This window comes from Scomber scombrus, chromosome 10 (genome assembly GCF_963691925.1).
Source record: "Scomber scombrus chromosome 10, fScoSco1.1, whole genome shotgun sequence".
Classification (NCBI taxonomy): Eukaryota; Metazoa; Chordata; class Actinopteri; order Scombriformes; family Scombridae; genus Scomber; species Scomber scombrus.
In genome coordinates, this window is record NC_084979.1 from 5,246,778 (window position 1) to 5,265,372 (window position 18,595).

General features: G+C 36.0%; 1 protein-coding gene across 1 annotated transcript; it reads left to right on the plus strand.

The window, feature by feature from the left end:
* The first annotated feature begins 844 nt into the window (after positions 1 to 844).
* Positions 845 to 17,909, plus strand: LOC133988258 (scavenger receptor cysteine-rich type 1 protein M160). Its single transcript, XM_062427841.1, has 19 exons — positions 845 to 905; positions 3,603 to 3,917; positions 4,410 to 4,520; positions 6,614 to 6,811; positions 6,965 to 7,150; positions 7,525 to 7,685; positions 8,749 to 8,896; positions 9,145 to 9,456; positions 10,459 to 10,758; positions 11,000 to 11,299; positions 11,870 to 12,163; positions 12,959 to 13,249; positions 13,708 to 13,980; positions 14,519 to 14,691; positions 14,903 to 15,008; positions 15,154 to 15,303; positions 15,600 to 15,695; positions 15,911 to 16,085; positions 16,176 to 17,909. Exons 1-19 carry the CDS (start codon positions 851 to 853, stop codon positions 16,363 to 16,365), a joined length of 3,834 nt encoding a protein of 1,277 aa, XP_062283825.1. The 5' UTR covers positions 845 to 850; the 3' UTR covers positions 16,366 to 17,909.
* Positions 17,910 to 18,595: the final 686 nt, after the last annotated feature.

Genomic DNA, 18,595 nt, shown 5'->3' on the forward strand with positions numbered 1-18,595 from the left:
ATTAAAATAATGTAGTAGATGTCTAAATGTAAATGTTTTTGTTTCATTTTAGTTCCAAATTCATTTTTGACTAACATTAATTAGTATTATCAATCGTACATTCATTAAAAAAAACAACGTACTATTAAAAAAAAAAAAAAAAAAAATCATAAAAAGATGTACCCATCCAGTCATTACAGAATGAATATGTACATAGACATTCCAATCGAAAGCATTTCAAATAAAAGGAATACATTTAAGACAAAGCCACACGCATACAACTTTAAAGATGCATAATGTGAATCAGTTGTAAAACTTGAACATGCACCTTTAATTTACTGACTACCATCAAATGAACAATCTCATGATCGGTGCTTTTTCTACAGATTTTTGTCGCACTTGTCTAAGCTGTCAATTTTTGTAGCCTTCAACCATTGATTTATTTATAAATATATTATATATATTTATTAAAATAAGAATAAACTTTATCTATAGAGCACCTTTCATACAAGCGATGTAGCTCCAAATGCTTTACATAGAAAAATAAAAATACAATACAGCGAATAAACAATTAAAAAATAACAATAAAAGCAGACAATTTGTCTTATATCATGTATGTGTGTCAGATAATTTGGGTTAAAATTACAAATAAATAAATAAATAATCAAATGCTCTTTTAAATATGTTTTTTCCCACTCAGGATCCTCCTTATATTTTTCTTTTTGTCATTACAAGACAATATGTGTGTGTCTAACTTTACACCACATACATGTTACAGCTCATGTCTATTTTTGGTGGGAACATCCTCGGCAATAAAAGGCTGAGCGGATCATTCATCTGTCTCACTCTGTAGACATGAGCTGTGGTGACGATGTGGTTCCTCCTTCTCCTCTGCGCTGCTCTCTTTGAGCAGGTGATCACACAAGGCAAGTTACAACTCATCTCTTTCAACTTTTTACTCTCTCTCTCCCTGTGTGTGTGTTGGGTTGTTGATCAAAATGATTTGTTTTAAGTCATTTGTTCAGAATGTATAAAGTGTGACAATTACCCTCATGTTAAAGGTTTTTCAAAATAAGTTTAATATAAACTGCTGTGCCACGATATCCTCATGTTAAGGGTTTTTCAAAATAAGTTTAATATAAACTGCTGTGCCACGATATCCTCATGTTAAGGGTTTTTCAAAATAAGTTTAATATAAACTGCTGTGCCACGATATCCTCATGTTAAAGGTTTTTCAAAATAAGTTTAATATAAACTACTGTGCCACGATATCCTCATGTTAAGGGTTTTTCAAAATAAGTTTAATATAAACTGCTGTGCCACGATATCCTCATGTTAAGGGTTTTTCAAAATAAGTTTAATATGAACTTCTGTGCCACGATATCCTCATGTTAAGGGTTTTTCAAAATAAGTTTAATATAAACTGCTGTGCCACGATATCCTCATGTTAAGGTTTTTTCAAAATAAGTTTAATATAAACTGCTGTGCCACGATATCCTCATGTTAAAGGTTTTTCAAAATAAGTTTAATATAAACTTCTGTGCCACGATATCCTCATGTTAAGGGTTTTTCAAAATAAGTTTAATATAAACTTCTGTGCCACGATATCCTCATGTTAAGGGTTTTTCAAAATAAGTTTAACCCTTTCATACTGTTTAGGGTCAAATTTAACCCAATTTACATTTAAGAGCAATAAAAACATTTATTTTAGCAGTACCTTTCCTAAGGTGACCCACAGTTTACAGGAAATGTAAATATAATCATTTTATAAATCTTTGAAGTTGCCACATATTTTTATATATGTAAATATACAATTTGACCTTTGCTTATTTAAAACATAATTCAGCATTCAAACATATTCTATAAAATGTTCTCTTGGATCATAAAATATAAAATTCCATAATATGAATCAAACATTTATTAATAACTGATGGGGAATTGCTGTAGAGACTAATTATTAGTCAGAATATGAACAGTATGTAAAGGTTAATATGAACTGCTGTGCCGTGATCATATAAATGATTTCACTGTTAAATCCGTGTCAGTTTGGATGACAATAGATTATTCTGCTAAATTTGAAGCATTTTCATGCTAATTCAAAAATAAAATAGAAAAAGGTAATCATTTGAAACAAAATCAGGAAGAAGCTAATCTGAAAATAACATGCTTATACTGTACCTTTAGCTGTGGAAAATATATGTTGGTTTAAATTTCTCACCTTGGGGGGAAAAAAATTGTGCACAATGAGTTTTCCATGATTTCATGTCAATTATGAAATTGATGAAGATTTTTTGCAAAAATGTATATATTTATTTCATATAAATACACATATTTCATGAAAAATGTTTACCAAATGTTCATTTTTCAAGAGAAAAATGATGAATTGAACTTAAAGTTATACCAACCGTTGCACGGATAAGATAAATAAATAAATGCTTAAAAGGAGGTAGAGCGGTTGTCCTCCAATTGGACGATTGGCGGTTCGATTCCCGGCTCCTCCAGTCCACATGTCGATGTGTCCTTGGGCAAGACACTTAACCCCAAAATTGCTCCCGTTGCTGTGCCAACGGTGTATGAATCCCTAGTAAGTCGCTTTGGATAAAAGCGTCTGCTGAAATGACTAAATGTCATTAGAACCCCCAGGGGCCCCTGGGCACTGAGGCGCATGTCCCCTAAACAACTTATTTTTCATTTTAATTAAATAAAGCTGCTGTCGGGCGGAAACCTTGTAGCTCCATATTTTGTTTAGGACATACGGTCATTTTTCTAAAAACTTTATCAGGAAAAAATGTCCGTATTGGTCTCATACTAAATCTCACTGCTGCATAAAATGTAACTACTCTGAAAATCCTACTTTGATAAAACAAAGAATGAGAAGTAAAAACAAACAAACAAAAAACAAAAAAAACCCAGAGCTAATATACATTGTTTTTGGCTAATATTTTGTGTTTTGTTTTGTTTTTTTGTAATGCTTATTTTAAGAATCTGTAATATTCAAAGCGTATTATAGTTTGCAGCATTTCGTAGAAAAGAAAAAAAATAGTAGTTTAATTTATACATCCAGTTTTCATAAATGCATATGTTTTTCTTAAATTAGTACCAAAAGACATATTTCTATCCATGAAAAATGCTGGGAAATTATTTGAAAATAAAGCATTACCCTTTTTTTCTCATATTACTTCTCTATTGTATATATATATATATATTTTTTTTTTTAATATATATATATATATATATATATATGAAAAAATGTCTTTAAGATTTGGTAATGATTGTTCTTTTTTTTTTTTTTTCAAGAGAGACCCATTCTCTAGATGTTAATAATTATGGTCACTGTCAGAAACCTACTATGTCCATAACAAAATGTGGAGTTACAAGGTTTCCACCCGACTGCAGTGTTAAACTTTTTTAATACATTATCCAATCAGATTTTTTTTTTTTTTAAGTTATAAGGGGGGCACGTGCTTCAGTACCCAGGGACCCCTGCGGGTACAAATACAAGTATATGTGTGTAAAAAAAAAAAAAAAAAAAGACAAAATGATGGTTAAAAAAAAAACTACAAAACGGAAATGTATCCCTCACTATATCAACATGCTTCTTCAAATATTCTCTCTGTTACCAGCTGATGACCCCAGACTGTATCTTAAGGATGGAGACGGCCCGTGTGAAGGCTACGTTAAAATCTACAAAGGAGATTGGGGTTACCTTGGCGACAGTAACTGGAACAGAACGACTGAAGAAGTGGTGTGCAGGAGCACCCACTGCGGGGAGCCGGTGCCGGACGCAATGGGTGATGTGAGTCGAAAAACTGATGGTAAAACCTGGCTCAATGAAGTGGAGTGCGATGGAACAGAGGATCAGCTGTGGAAATGTAAACATCCAGGTTGGGGCATCAGCTTCTACCAAAAGCCGACTGTGAAGAAGGTGGCATGTTCTAGTAAGGCTGAACTTTTACTTTTTATATTTGTTATGATACATTCTATGTATTGTTATGCATTGTTGAGATGTGCGCTTTTAAAAGGTAACTATCTTCGCTCTATGGACATTTTTCAATTGGTTGTTCCAAAAGTAAGAACTGAATTGGGAAAGAAAGCTTTTAGGTTTTCGGCACGTATTGCTTGAAATAAGTTTAATCTTCAAAACCTCGTACCTTGACTGAATTTAAAGCACTGGTGAAAACTCTGGAATCCAGGCTGTAAGTAAGTCTTAATGTAGCTAAAATGTGTTGTCTGATTCTTTTACTGTAACTGTGTTGCTTCTGTCTTGGCCAGGTCTCCCTTACAAAAGAGATTCTTGATCTCAATGGGACTAACCTGGTTAAATAAATAAAAAGTCAAACATTCTGTAAAAAACAACTGTAGAAAATATCATGACTATTTTTGTTTTATTACCAGGCTGTTACTGCTTCTTTCTTTTTTTTCTCTTCTAGACAAAATCAAAATCCATCTTGAAGGAGATACATGTGCAGGAGCTGTCCGGTACTCAACAGATGATGGGAAAACACCTTCAGGTTACTTGTGTTTTGACAAAGATAACACAAGTAAGGTTCTGTGATGTCTGAATTTAATCTAGTGTGTTCCTATATACAGGCAGTGTAGCAAGCAGCAGCATTTGCTTATTCAGTTAGATTCTACATATGCAGTCCTGATTACTTTTACAGTACTGTACTGTTCAGTCTGTGAGAGCTGTTGCATCATATCTTCTATGACTCTAGAGCGCCACAAAAAATGATCTCAAAAGTTATCTCAGCTTTAGTTTGAGATATTGTTTTAAGAGGAAGCTTGTATTACAGAGGAGGGGTGTGGGTGGAGTAAAAAAAAGGCAGTATTGGGTTGCTTTTTTTTTTTTTTTTCTTCTATTTAGGTTTGAATAAGGTGTAAATTATCACCCAATTCTGTGTTAGACCTAAATATGTGTTCTGAGTTTGACATACCACAGAGAAGTGTGTTGTTAACCACCCTGCCAAATTTGAATGATTAAAAAAATTGCCAAATATATGAAATTAGGCTTCAAAGTTGTGTAACAGTCAGCCTCTTTCTCTGCTCCCAAACACTGTGGGCGTGCCTGCCGAGTTTGCTGAAACCCCGCCCCCTACCAAGTGTCACCTAAATGGTTGAAATGCTTTTTAATGTGTTTAGAAGAAAATGGCTGAATTCACTTTACACGAACTTTAACACCACAGGTTTTACACATATTTTTGAAAATTATGGTCAATAGGCCTCATTTAAATGAAATTATACTTCATTTTTGAGTTAACACCTGTTGTCCTCCTGAGTCAAAATTGGAGGGACCGGAGGGTTAATCTGCCCCTTATGAGTTCCCCAACTTCAATGCATGTGCAACCACTGTAGTACCTATTTAAACGATAGATTCAAAGTCTACTTTAAAACAATAATCAGGTGCTTATATCAACAGTGGACAGATTTTGCTTGTTGCAATCATTCTTTATGTTCATATAGATCAGGAGTATTCAATTAAAATTCACTGAGGTTATTGTAGTTCCACCAGCATCTGTGTTTAGTAGGTAGATTGTAGACTGTCAAATAAATACAATAGAAATTCAATCATTTCTATTTACACTCAACCCGTGGGATTGAAATAAATAATGCAATTAATTAAATAAGAATTTAAAAAAGAATAAGATAAATACATTTTATTTTCTCATAAAAAATAAAGATGGCATTTTAAAATAAAGTGCATTAAAAAATCCCTTTTTACTTTTAAACTTAACTCAAACTTAAACCATAAACTTAATTTCACATTTAATAACTTTATAACAAAACGTCTCTCCTCTTTTCTCCATGTGTATCTCACTGACAGTCGAGTCTTTCAGCATGTCCGAATGCACGGATTTGATTGGCTGATTAGCGTCGTGAGAAGATTGGCTATGCTCATTGGTCTGCGAGTTTCCGAGGGCCGCTCCACTTTTTTACCGTAATAGCTGGAGAAGCTGCGCCCGTTAAAATAGAAACGCTCAGACAAAATTTAACAATCCTCAATATTCAATCAGTTACAGGTCCAGGTCGGGATAGGACAGCGTCTGGGTCCAGATCCGGACCGCGGCCCACATATTAGTGACCACTGATAGGCCATTAAGAGATGCCTTCCTAATGCACTTTTAATACGCATGATGGGGGACAAGCAGACAGTCCTTGTTCTGTGCAAAAATACAGCCCTGAAAGTTAACTAACCTTAACTAACCTTAACTAACCCTAACCCTTGTTAATGCCAAAAAGACTTTAGCTTTCAGACTTAAATGCAAACTTCATTTTTTTTGCTGAAGTCTCAAATTACATTTGAAACTTACATTTGTGCACAATACAAAAACTTTGGATTTTGTCCCCATTACTTACATTGGAAACATGTTAGGAAAGAATGATTGCAGAACCAGCTCAGTCACTCTCGCTTCTTGGGTTCTTTTCCAACAACACATTGAATGTTCTTTATTTTGTGTTTTGTTGTTCATTATATGACTTTGTAATGAATTTGAAGGGATGAGCCTGATGATGTTTTTCTTCATCTCACCATTTCTTTCGGTCTTAATAACACTACTGGTATCAGTGATGTGACATGTTTGTGAAAAAAATGATTTTTGAAATGTTTTTCTTCTTCTAAAATTCCTCTCATGTAAAGGAAAGGAAGCAGTCGATAATTTGTGTGAAAGCCTCGGATGTGGTAAATTCCGTAATTTTTCCGAGCCGGCTCAGGTGGCCTTGGAAGGACCGTCAACGTTTATGAAAATCAAGTGTCCCGAAAATATGAATTCCACATATCTTTGGCAATGTGTAACTCAGGAAAAGTGCGAGAAACCTGCTTATGTCGTATGCACAGGTAACTCGCACAAACACACACACACACACACACACACACACACACACACACACACACACACACACACACACACACACACACACACACGCACTCAGAAGTTTTCTCTTTTGTGGCAACATATCAGTGAATTAAGAAAACTGTTAATTTAAACAGATTATAAAAGAGTGCAACTCAGAGGAAACTCAACAAACGCCTGTTCTGGGCGGTTGCAAATGGAAGAAGGAAATGACTGGACTGACATAAAGCTCTCGGACCTCAAACCCACTAACGTGTGCAGCCAGATGCACTGTGGTGACATTGTCAATATCACTAACAATGAGACACAGCTGAAATGCTCAGGTAATTCACCTAAATAATATTTAAATGTCTTTTCCACAAGTAACATTTTCCTCATGTTCTTTCTTTGTCTTGATTATTCCTCTACCTGCAAAAATGTATATCAATATTTTTTCACCCATTATCTTAAGTTGCTTAAAAATCTAAACCAGGGGTGTTAAACATACAGCCCATGGGCCAGAACCGGCCCCCCCAAGGGGTCTAATCAGGCCGATTGGATAACAAAGTATGACGCCTGTTTTGGAAACAGATGGTTTTACTGGTCTGGCCCACTTGAGATCAAGTTGGGCTGTATGTGACTGTAAATGAGTTTAACACCCCTGATCTAAACCATGATATCAAAAAACACTATCCCCCATTTTTGAAATTTTCTGCAGACACCGTTGAAGTCGTTCTGAAGGACAACACGACCAGCTGCTACGGTTACGTTCATATTAAGGTGAATAATAAAGATCACCCTGTGTGTGGCACCGGATGGTCCAAAGAGAACTCTGAAATGGTTTGCAGAGAGCTAAAATGCGGAAAAGCAGTGAATACGGTGAGTGTTATTTTATCTTTTGCTTTTGTTTGTGTGAGCCTGTGTAGCTTTTGCTGAACAGTGACCCTTGTGGATACAAGTGGCAATTGCAGGATGATGGTAAATGCTAAATCAGCGGCTGTAGGACGCTGTTGTGTTAGCTGTTAGCTTCCCCACACACCTCCTCTCAACCCTGCAGCTCCAACTCAAACACCTGCGTGCTGCTTAAAAGTACACGACAGCAACGTTATGCTGGTTTTGGTTGGTTCAATGTAAGAAAGCCAATCTTAATGAGAGATCTTCTTTATGGCTGTGATGATGATCTCTGTATTAAAGAGCCGTATGTTTCACCTGGTGGAGCTGAGCAGCTGAGAAATGTTAAATTGAAATACAATTTTTCTTTTTCCTGGTTAAATAAGGATGACCAGAAATTAAAAAATAGTTTGATTTTCTTCTCATATTTAGAATAATAATATAAAAGATTATATGGGTTATTCTGGCAAACCAACCAAACATCCCTGAGGTTACTTTTGAAAAGTAACAGGTTACTAGTTACCCTATTATAAAAAATAATATTAATTTCAAAGAAATAAAAACAGCAATAAATATATTCAGTAACACGTTAAATATTAAAAAATGAGAAAAAAACCCTCCTGAGCAAAATCTTAAAGGTGAGACTTCAGATGTAAACTCCTTTGTAATCATTAACATTTTCATCAGTAACTCTAATTTAATGACACATTTTTTCGCAGTAACTGTAACAGATTACACTTACATTTATTTTGTAATTATATTACATTATATGTAACTAGTTACTCCCCAATACAACGTTCTTCACATTGTTTCTTAAAGTTGAGTTTGACATTTTGAGAAATATACCCAATCACTTTCTTGCTGCGTTCAATAACAAGATCAATAACAATCTTATATTTTTCTGCTAAATATGAAGCTACAGCTAGGAGACACTTGACTGAGCGTTACGATTGGAAACAGCTGTTTTACTGTTCTTTTTGTGTCCATAAAGGTTTACAGTCTTGCAAAAATGAATCATATCTGAATTACTGTAAATTCTTCTTTTTTCAAGGACTTTGTACCTAGTAAGTCCTCAATGGGATGGATAATGGACATGGTGGAATGCAAAGGCAAGGAGTCCTCACTGTGGCACTGTAAAGCCAAGCGAGACAAAACAAAAAAAATGTCATGTCAACTCAACGCCTACGCAATGTGTGAAGGTGAGATACGGCAGTGATGATAGATTGTATCTTCTTGTGATTTGTAGTAAGGAATATGGCTTTTGCAATTTAGAAGGAATACCAAGCCAAGACAGGGAATGTATTACTTCATTGATTAATATTAAAAAAACGAAAAAGAAAAAAAAAAGTATATGTGCAATTACATATCTACCCAAATGTATGCAAGGGAAAGGTTTTTATGTAGTACGTGACCCATGTTTCACATTTCTTTTGCTGTATCTGTACAGGGAGTGTCGACGCGAGATTGGTGGACGGCCCCGGAAAATGTGCCGGGAGGGTGGAGATCCAGTTTGAGGGCAAGTGGCAAAACGTTGATAAACAGAAATGGGAAGATATCAATTCAAACGTTGTCTGCCAACAACTGAAATGTGGAGATGCAAGAGAACCCAATAGCGCTGAAAAATTCAGCCAGGGGTCAAGTGATTTCCTGCAAAAGAACATAGAATGCAAAGTAGGCGTCAAACACATATCTGAGTGTAAAGTGACAAACTTGGCCACCTCGCCTCGCGATAAGGAAGCACTCGGAATAATCTGTGAAGGTGAGTTTTCTTTCCTCTATTTGTCTGTCTTGCCCTTTGACCTTTTGTTGTTGTCCCTGACTGTCATCCTTCACTTCCACACTGTCAGTTACATAAGAGAGGCTCTTAATTGAATTTGGACCATACTCCACATTTCTCTTTGAGGTTTGAGTTGAAGGTAATGAATCTACAAGAACATTGTTTTAATATCGAATTTTACACCATATTTGTTAGCCCTTTGGTAGTCTCACCCAGAATCTTATAAATCTTTTAAATTTAAATGTTTATTAATTTATTAACTAACCCTAAACCCTAACCCTAACCTATCCATTTGAAGTCGTGATTCATGCTACCTGACCAATATCTAGGAAATATGTGACTCTTTTTCTTTAGCTGCTGAGTGTCCTTCTATGTTCACCAGCTTTAGTTGCAAATTTTATCTTACTGCAGTTGGTGCTGGGCATGTAGTGTACAGGCCAATATGCAGGCTGCTAAACCAAAACAATGAGCTGAAAGTTGCTGAAATGGTTGCTGAGGGGAACTGCAGATTTGGGTGGGGTTATAGTCAATACCAGTGACACCTTTCACATTACGCTTAGTCTTTTGATCCATAATCAATCATCTATCATAATTAATGCAAAAAATAAAATACATGCCTTAAGTATTAACTTTGTCAATCTGGAACCACTGAGAACATTTTTTAAAAATGCCAATCATTATAAGATCATGATAAAAAACATAGAACATACGTTTTATTGCAGATAGCTCAATCAGCTCAATTTCATACATGATGTCACAGCTCATATTGTCTACACTTCCAGGACTGAAGACACTTTATTCCCTTTTTGGAATGATTTAAAAAGAAGAATTAGTTTAAACACCATATGGTCTACAATATTTTTTCATTTGCATCTCAGTGTTTCAATGTTTCACTGTGAAGAAAGAGAGGGACACCCTAGACAAGTTGCCAGTCCATCACAATCCTAACACCAACTGTATGTCTCTCTTTCCTTGTTTTGTCAGAGCACAAGGTGGTATTTCTCGATGGAAAGAGTTCCTGTTCTGGAAAAGTGAGGATAGAGAAGGGCAACGTTATCTCCTGGCTCTCCGGATCCAACGAGACGTGGAACCAAGAGACCGCCAACACTGTGTGTGGACAGATGCACTGCGGGGAGGCCCAAAGCTTTAACCACAAACCTAATTCTAAAAAGGTTTTAATTGAATCATACAAGTGCCCATCCAACGCCACATCTCTGTTTGACTGTGAAACAGCCCCATTAACATCAGACTCCAATGCCAGTATTGCCACCGTGACATGTTCAGGTATTGTGAAGCAGTCATATAATTTATTGGTTGTCCTGTTGTCCAGATAGGATGCATTTAGGCAACACTACAAAAAATTGATCGAGAAGGAATGCTATACAAATTTGGCCTAACAGATATACTACAATCTAACTTCTACTCCACTGCTTCAGTTTTCTTTATATATTTTAGATGTGAAATAATGTGATGATAAGCGCTGCCAGCAATTTCTTGACCCTTTGCCTTTTGCTTGCCCTAACAGAAAAAATCAATATAACCCTGACCGAAGAGTGTTGGGGCAGGGTCAATGTTTGCATGAGGGGGAAGTGTGGAGGAGTGTGCAGGAACACCTGGACTGACAGCATGTCTGAGAGACTGTGTAAAGAGCTGAAATGTGGGAATATCGCCCTGAAACCCATCAATCAACAAGGATCGGGGAAGGTGATCATCAAGAGTGCGCACTCTCCAAAGAATCCTGCCAATCTGACCAGTTACAACTTTGTCATAAATGATGTTAATGATCGAACCTGTAGCCAAAAACCAGCCTATGTCGTTTGCTCGGGTAATTGTTTTTAAAATTCCAATATATTTATAAAGACATTTTTAAAATGTGATTATAATTTCACTGTTATGTTTAATCTTTCTGTCAGATTGAATGGCCCCATGTATTCCTACCATCTCAAAATGCCTCTAAATTTCAAGTTTCTTAATAAGTTCCTATCCTTCAACAAGGAGGTGATGTTCTCTGTTTGGTTTATCTATTTGTTAGCTGAACCTCTCAAAGACTTCAGTGACATCTGGAGGAAAGTTAGGCCATAGGCTAAAAATTAACTTATTCATTTTTGGTGATTGTCCTGTTTCATATAAACTAAGACAACTCTGAAACACAATTAAAAACAACTGTATGCGAACAAGCATATACTGATCAGAGCACCACTGCAAACTTGAATGTATCTCCATGATACATATAGATGGCCATCACTCAGTGGTCATGAGACCAACTTTCATACAAATTTGTTCCATCTTTGCACAAGCCCATCACTGTGTATTTTGATCCAGATCTAGTTTTTTTTGTTCTTTTATCAAAATAACAAATCTGTTTAACTCTGTTTTTGTCATTCTTTTATTGCAGGTAGCATCAAGCCCAAACTAGACACTTTTGGAGACAAATGTTCTGGGAATGTTCTGCTGTCCTATGAAAATCAGTTACTCCCAGTGTGCAAGGAAGCTCTTGAAGACAAGACCACACAAAACGCCATCTGCAAGGAGCTGGAATGTGGTGTTGCTGACAACAGCACTGACTACATCGGACCTCCACCAGAAACGAATCATATATCAAACCTGGAGTATGAGTCAAACTTGTTAAAGACATGTGAAGTCCCTCCTAACAAGCAGCCCTGCCGTCTTGGTGGCCTCCAATGCTCCGGTATGTGTAATGATTTTGACTCAAATGCAAAATGTCTTCTTCTCTGTACGGAGAGCTGATGTTATTCCTTCTTCTCAGATATTTTTCAAGCATTATAAGAGACTTTCTCATAAAGAAATAGTTCATTATCTTCAGAAAAATTATTTTTTTGCCAAGAGCTAGAGAAGAAGACTGATACCACTGTCATAAAGCAACAGCAGCAGTTAGCTTAGCTGAACAAAAAGACTTGAAATAGGAGGAAACAGCAAGTGTAGCTCTGTCCAAAGTTAAAGCTACAGCAGCAGTTAGCTGAGCTTAGCAAAAAGACAGCAAGTCTTCACCAACTTAAAGTGACAAGTTGTGTTTTTTGCCAGATACAGTGTCTTTGTGCTAATTGGGCTAACTGTCTCTAGCTTCATATATAATGTAAAGTTATCAATCTTCTCATCTAACTCTTGGCAAGAAAGCAACCAAGTGGACATCCCAAATTGCTTAATTATTTAAAAACCTATTTTATTAATTACCATCTTACAATGAGAGGTTGATCTGATATGATCAAGTTTTAACTTTGTTGCACATTTAGTCATGAGTGCTGAAGGTTTTAGAGAGGGTCTTTAACATCAACACAAACTTTCTAAAGGTTTTTATATCAGCCTAACAATTCAACTACAAGTTTGCGCATGACAAACAGGTGTAAAAAGCATCTTGGAGGCATTGGTGGACTTAATGCTTAATACATGATATTGTTTTGTAAGTTTTGTATTTTCTGAAGCTTTGGGGGGTTTTTTTCTCACTTGTCCATGCTGCTAATTTTAGAATGGAGGAAGATCACACTCAGTGATACCTGTACTGGAGCTGTGTATGTTAAATCAAAGGAAGAAAACATAGTTGCTGTTGGTGCGGAAGGCCTTCCAACAACGGTGGGCGAGAAGTTTTGCAAGGATCTGAAGTGTGGGCCCTTTAAGTCGGTGACGCAAAAGAAAGCCAATGAGAGTCTCTGGAAGAAGAGCTTCAACTGTACAGATGTTGGAGAAGAAGGGAAAATATGGGATTGTGAAAAGCCACAAGCATCCACACAGGAGAATCAGCTCGTAATTGAATGTGAAGGTGCATTTGACTTCTAAACTATAAGCTATATTATCTATACAGACACAGACAATCATGTTTTTTGATCATTAAAGGAAATGTTCAACATTTTGTAAAATACGCTTATTTGCTGTCTTGCTGTATTTTCATGTTTAGTATACAGAAATGAGAGTGATATCGATTTTGAAAATAATAGGCCAAAACAAGTATAATGTATCAGTATAATGAGGTTTCAAAGCAGCTCTAGAGAAGTATTGTAATAGTTTTTTTAACTTCATGACCTCCTGTGTTTAGTTGTGTGCCTTTGTGTGTTGTGGCACGTTTGTTCTTCAAAGTACAGCTAAAATGGTCGGTGTTGAGTTAACTTTACCAGTCTTTTTTTTATTTTTTATGTTTTAATGAATGTTTTCAAGTGTCAATCTGAAAATGTTAATCTTTTCTTTACTAGTTGATCTTATTTTATTGCTTTTCCTTTCCAGAAAAGCCTAAAATCACCCTCTCAGGGCAATGTCACGGTAAACTGAAGATAAATGGCCTTGAGGTGTGCGACAGTCAATGGGACGATAAAAATTCACAGATCGTTTGCCAAGAGCAAAGTTGCGGCAACGCTATTGTTGGTAAATTAAATCATACAAGTCCTGGTTCAGGTAACTACCACCATGTCCATTGTGAGGACCACCATTACAAACTTGGCCAGTGCAAGAGAGTCACTGCACCGTGTAGAGGAAAATTGGTGTTTATTCACTGTGTTGGTAAGTATGTGCTTTGTGTATCATCCAAGATCCAGAATATACCCATATCCATGTTGGAGGAAATGTTTAATTTATCATTGTTCATGGGATTTTTGCAGCTAGCAATGCAATAATGAATTTCCAAAAGTTAGAGAATTCAAGTAATTGGTATTAAAGATATAGCTTGACATTTAAGAATATACACTTCACACTTAGAGTTAGACTAAAAGACTGGTGCCACCCTCATGTCAGCTACAACCAGTAAGTGGCTACCTTAGCTTAGCATAAAATCTAGGAACAGGGGCAAACAGCTGGCCTGGGTCCATCCAAAGTAAAAAAAAAATTTAAAAAAAGCCTACCAGCACCTCTGAAGCTCACAAATTAACATGTCATATTGTCTCAAAATGCAGCTTATTGTATTTCACTGAAGTTTTTCTACCTTTGGACAGGCCAGCTGTTTCCCTCTGCTCCTAGTTATATGCCAAGCTAAGCTAACCATCTCATGGCTCCAACAGACAGTACTGAATAATCTACATGTTTTTATTTTTTATTTTTAAAGGCAATGTCAAGTTCAGGCTCAAACAACAAACATGCGGAGGTCAGATTGAGGTCAAATATCGAGATATGTGGGAGAAAGTGTGCGACTTTCCCCAGCATTTTCAAAAAACTCTGTGTGAAATGCAAAAGTGTGGCGAGGTGTTAGAACCCCAGCCCAAATCTGGGAAAAAAGAGGTACATTTATGTATTTCATTTTTTGGTTGTATGTTTGTTTGTGGCAAGTTTCCACCCATGACTTCTGCATAATTTAATCATGATGTTTTAATGTTTCACTATTTGTCTTTATTATTCATTCAATTTTAGCTGTTAGACAGATCTTTATGTTGTTTTATATGGCTTACATGAAAAGGTAATACTCTAAAGACAAGCTGAATTTTGATTGTAGGTCTACATGGAAACATCAGTGGAATGCAAGGAAGGCACGGAATACCTCAATTACTGTGTCCTCCAAAAGGATTGTACAAAACAGCCTACTGAGCTCTACTGTAAAGGTAACCTTAACCATGACTTATTTCCCATTATGTCACACTGGTTCCCTGAAAACACATTTAAGGCACATTTCTGATTAATAATGAAGCACAGAAAGAAACAAGATGAACCAAGTACCAATCCCCCTCTGCTGTGGTTTGATTTCAGGGTATGTGTTTCCCAAACTAAAACCAAAAAAAGATGACTCGTTCCCGGTAGTGTCTGTTATCGTGGGCTTAGGATTTCTTCTTGTTGTGGTGGTACTGACCGTTATATTTGTACGAATGTACATAGTCAGGAGGGCCAAGAATGTCTCATGTAAGTGTATTATTCTTTTACTCTTTCATTCTGCTAGTAATTATGGCTTCAGTTACAGCTAATCAACTCAAATGTTTTGAAAAAGGTGTAATGGAGGCATTTTGCCACAAGGTGTCAGTCTTTCTACACTAAATTCTGACCACTGCATACTGCATATGACCAATTAACCATTTGTTTTTCTGTCTTTTGTGCTGTCCTCTGGTACATTAGTATGAGAGCATTAAGTTATTGTTTCTATGCCCAAACCAGTTGTTTGTCATGTACCAGTTAATGTCTAATGCTATTTTTTGGTGTAGTGAGAATGTTTCCAAGAAAAGAAGTAGAGTTTGAAAGTGGCGATATGGACGATTTCCACAACAAAGCAAATGAAATGGAAGACTTCAGGCGTGGTAGTGAGTCTTTTTTTATTTTCTAATTAATACACAGAATAATGAGGGTTTTGTTTATTCATTCAGTGTTGTACTCAAATAAATTTCTACTTAAGTAAAAATCATACACAACTTTAAAATATGGGGAATTTATTTAAATGGTTTAATGTCTTAATGAATTGAAACGTAGGACAATGTGAAAGAGTTCATGAAACGTTTTGTTGCTGTTTTTCGAGCAGGATTCAGATCAGATTCTGAAGTCATCGCAGAGCAGGACGCACGGAGCACTTCCTCTTATCCTTATGATGATATTGATGAAATGGAGGAGGGTCGGCCCCTGACCTCTCAGGCAGACACTGACGCCGCCTCAGGAGACTACATGCCCATGCCAGACAGTGCCCCTGATGAAAGCGCAGGAAAGTTTTGAACATGTTTTGTCCACAACATGATCACGTCATTACCAATCAGACCATATTTTAACATCCAACTGTTGTTCCGTACTATAGATGGGGTGACCTATGAGGTGGACGACCCACAGGAGAATTACGACGACATCGAAGCCAGCCCTGAGGTCACACAGACTAAAGCTCAAGTCTACAACACTCCCAAAAGCCCACCTGAAAGCGTCGCAGTGGCACCTCCAGGATTGCGAAAGGGGGATGAGGACTATCTAGTGCCAGGCCAAGATGGGTGAGCCAAACAAACTGGACGAACAAACGAAAACTTGCTGAAATAATATCCAATTTGGCAAGGTGGATCACCCCAAATGCAAAACCCAGCACTCTCTTACTTACTCAAAAGAGTCCAAATTACAACAAACAATTTATTACAGTTTGCAAGATATATTTGTATCCCTCTTAAAAAACAAACTGAATTATGCATTATCTAAAATACTGATCATTTTGAAAGTCTCATACATTTCCTGTCTAAGCAGAAAAATATAATCTGATTCTACACTGCTGGTTTATGTACTTTCCAGTGAGATTAAGCCAGTTTCATCTCTTAATCTACGTACTTTTGTATTATAACATGTAATAAGTGTTGGCCCGCCATCCAATCACAGAAAAAAAACGAGTGTTCTTCTTCTGCAAATGTACAAAGCAGTCTTTTCTTTGTCTAAAATCTCCTGCTAGTTGTTGATTTTACAGCTTTCAACATATTTTACAAGCATTTGTTCATAAAGTACATAAAGTAGTTGAGCTTCTATGATTTTAGCTATTTTTTTTATGAGATTGTTGTTTTTGCAGTAGTTTGTCAATGATACATTAGATTATTCATATCAACTGCATTACATGGAAACACATAACATACATAACATAGCATACAACAGTTAAAAATTTAGCTCCATAAAATGCAGACACAGCAAAAATGACGTCACCGTGGAAGCCAAACCATGTATCTCCAAGTTTGGTTATTTTGAACCTTTGAAAGATTAGATTAAGTTTGCTTTTATAGACGTTTTTTTAAGGTATACAAAAATACTCTATTTGTATCTAATCTGTTTTTTTCCACCAAAAAAAGTTAACTTAAGTATATATGAAAATCATGAAATCACACTTACATCTGCTCACTTATTGAAGACTCCAATATCTATGAATTTACTCATATTTTTCATTTAAAAAATGTGGACCAGCAGATATAAAATGTCTTTTACTTAACTAGAGGCTTCAAGTTTTTTATGCAAGTTGCATATTGGACCACAAATTGTCTCCAGACTAGCTGTGATGTCACAAACGGTGCTTTAAATACACTTTAAGAGATTTAAAGTGAGCACCAATTTAATACATGAATATAAAACTACGGTCAAAAATATGCATATACATCCATGTGTACAGAGAAGTTGAGACATCAACAATAAGCTACATATATTTTTAATGGAGGGGGGGACTTTTATGTAAAAAAAAAAAAAAAAAAAGCTTAAAAAACAATTATAGATTAGCTGAAAAACACACTGTCACACATTGTTATACATGTTTTTTACAGGACAGTGATGAGTCAAAAGTTTGTAGGATTTATAAGAATGTATAACGTTGATTTCATTGTCACATTTATGGTTTATTATTGTTTTTTTAAAAACACATTCTATTAAACATGAATACAATGTTCAGTTAGCCATGACTGTCATCTCTTATTTTTTTTCTTCCATGACTTTTTGTACATATTGAGAAGAGGTTGTAATAATGTCAAACTTACATTTCAATCATATAACATCAAATAAGTAAAAATAGCCCAAAAATACATTTTAATGACTCGTTTATGTGATATCTTTTTCATATTGTGGAACCGGGAGCAATAAGCACTACTTCCTCCTTGAAGAAGCCTTCAAAATAATGTGTTCAACATGTTAGACGTGTGTGTTAACAGCAGTTTTCGGCAGAGATAACATTACATTTTTTACCTTTGTGTTTGCTGTATGTTATCTTCAACCTGTATCTAACATCGCCGCAGAGACCCTCAGATTTTGGAAATGGCTCAGATGTTGAGTATCAAACTGTATGTTATATATTTTATATATAGTTTGATACACAGCACAATAAGCCGTTTTCTTCATAAGACCTCAACTGAGGAAGGAGACTTGAAATTTACTGCTGATCTTAAGTGTTTTTTAAACTTATTTTTAATTCACTTATTTCAATGTATTGATTCATTATTGCTCTGCATCCATGTGCTGCTCCCTGAATCCACAAAAAAAAAAAAAAAAAAAAAAAATCAGAACACTTTAACTACTCAGTTTTAATCTCCATGCACTCTAACATTTACTACAATCACTTCAACATTTCCCCTCGGTGATCCAGACGTATGACAGCAGCTGCTCGCTACAAATGTTAACATGAGTAAGGTCGTCCGTTGAGGGGCCGACACACACACACATGCTACTGCTGCTTTCAAGAGATTGACAGGCCTGCTAGAGCCTCACATGTTTT

Bases quoted from the DNA above. Each gene is read 5' to 3' on its own strand.
- LOC133988258 (XM_062427841.1), top strand. From the start codon at position 851: ATGTGGTTCCTCCTTCTCCTCTGCGCTGCTCTCTTTGAGCAGGTGATC. The intron at 4,521-6,613 runs GTAAGGTTCTGT...TCTCATGTAAAG, and splicing joins TTTTGACAAAGATAACACAA to GAAAGGAAGCAGTCGATAAT. The intron at 13,250-13,707 runs GTGCATTTGACT...TTTCCTTTCCAG, and splicing joins GCTCGTAATTGAATGTGAAG to AAAAGCCTAAAATCACCCTC.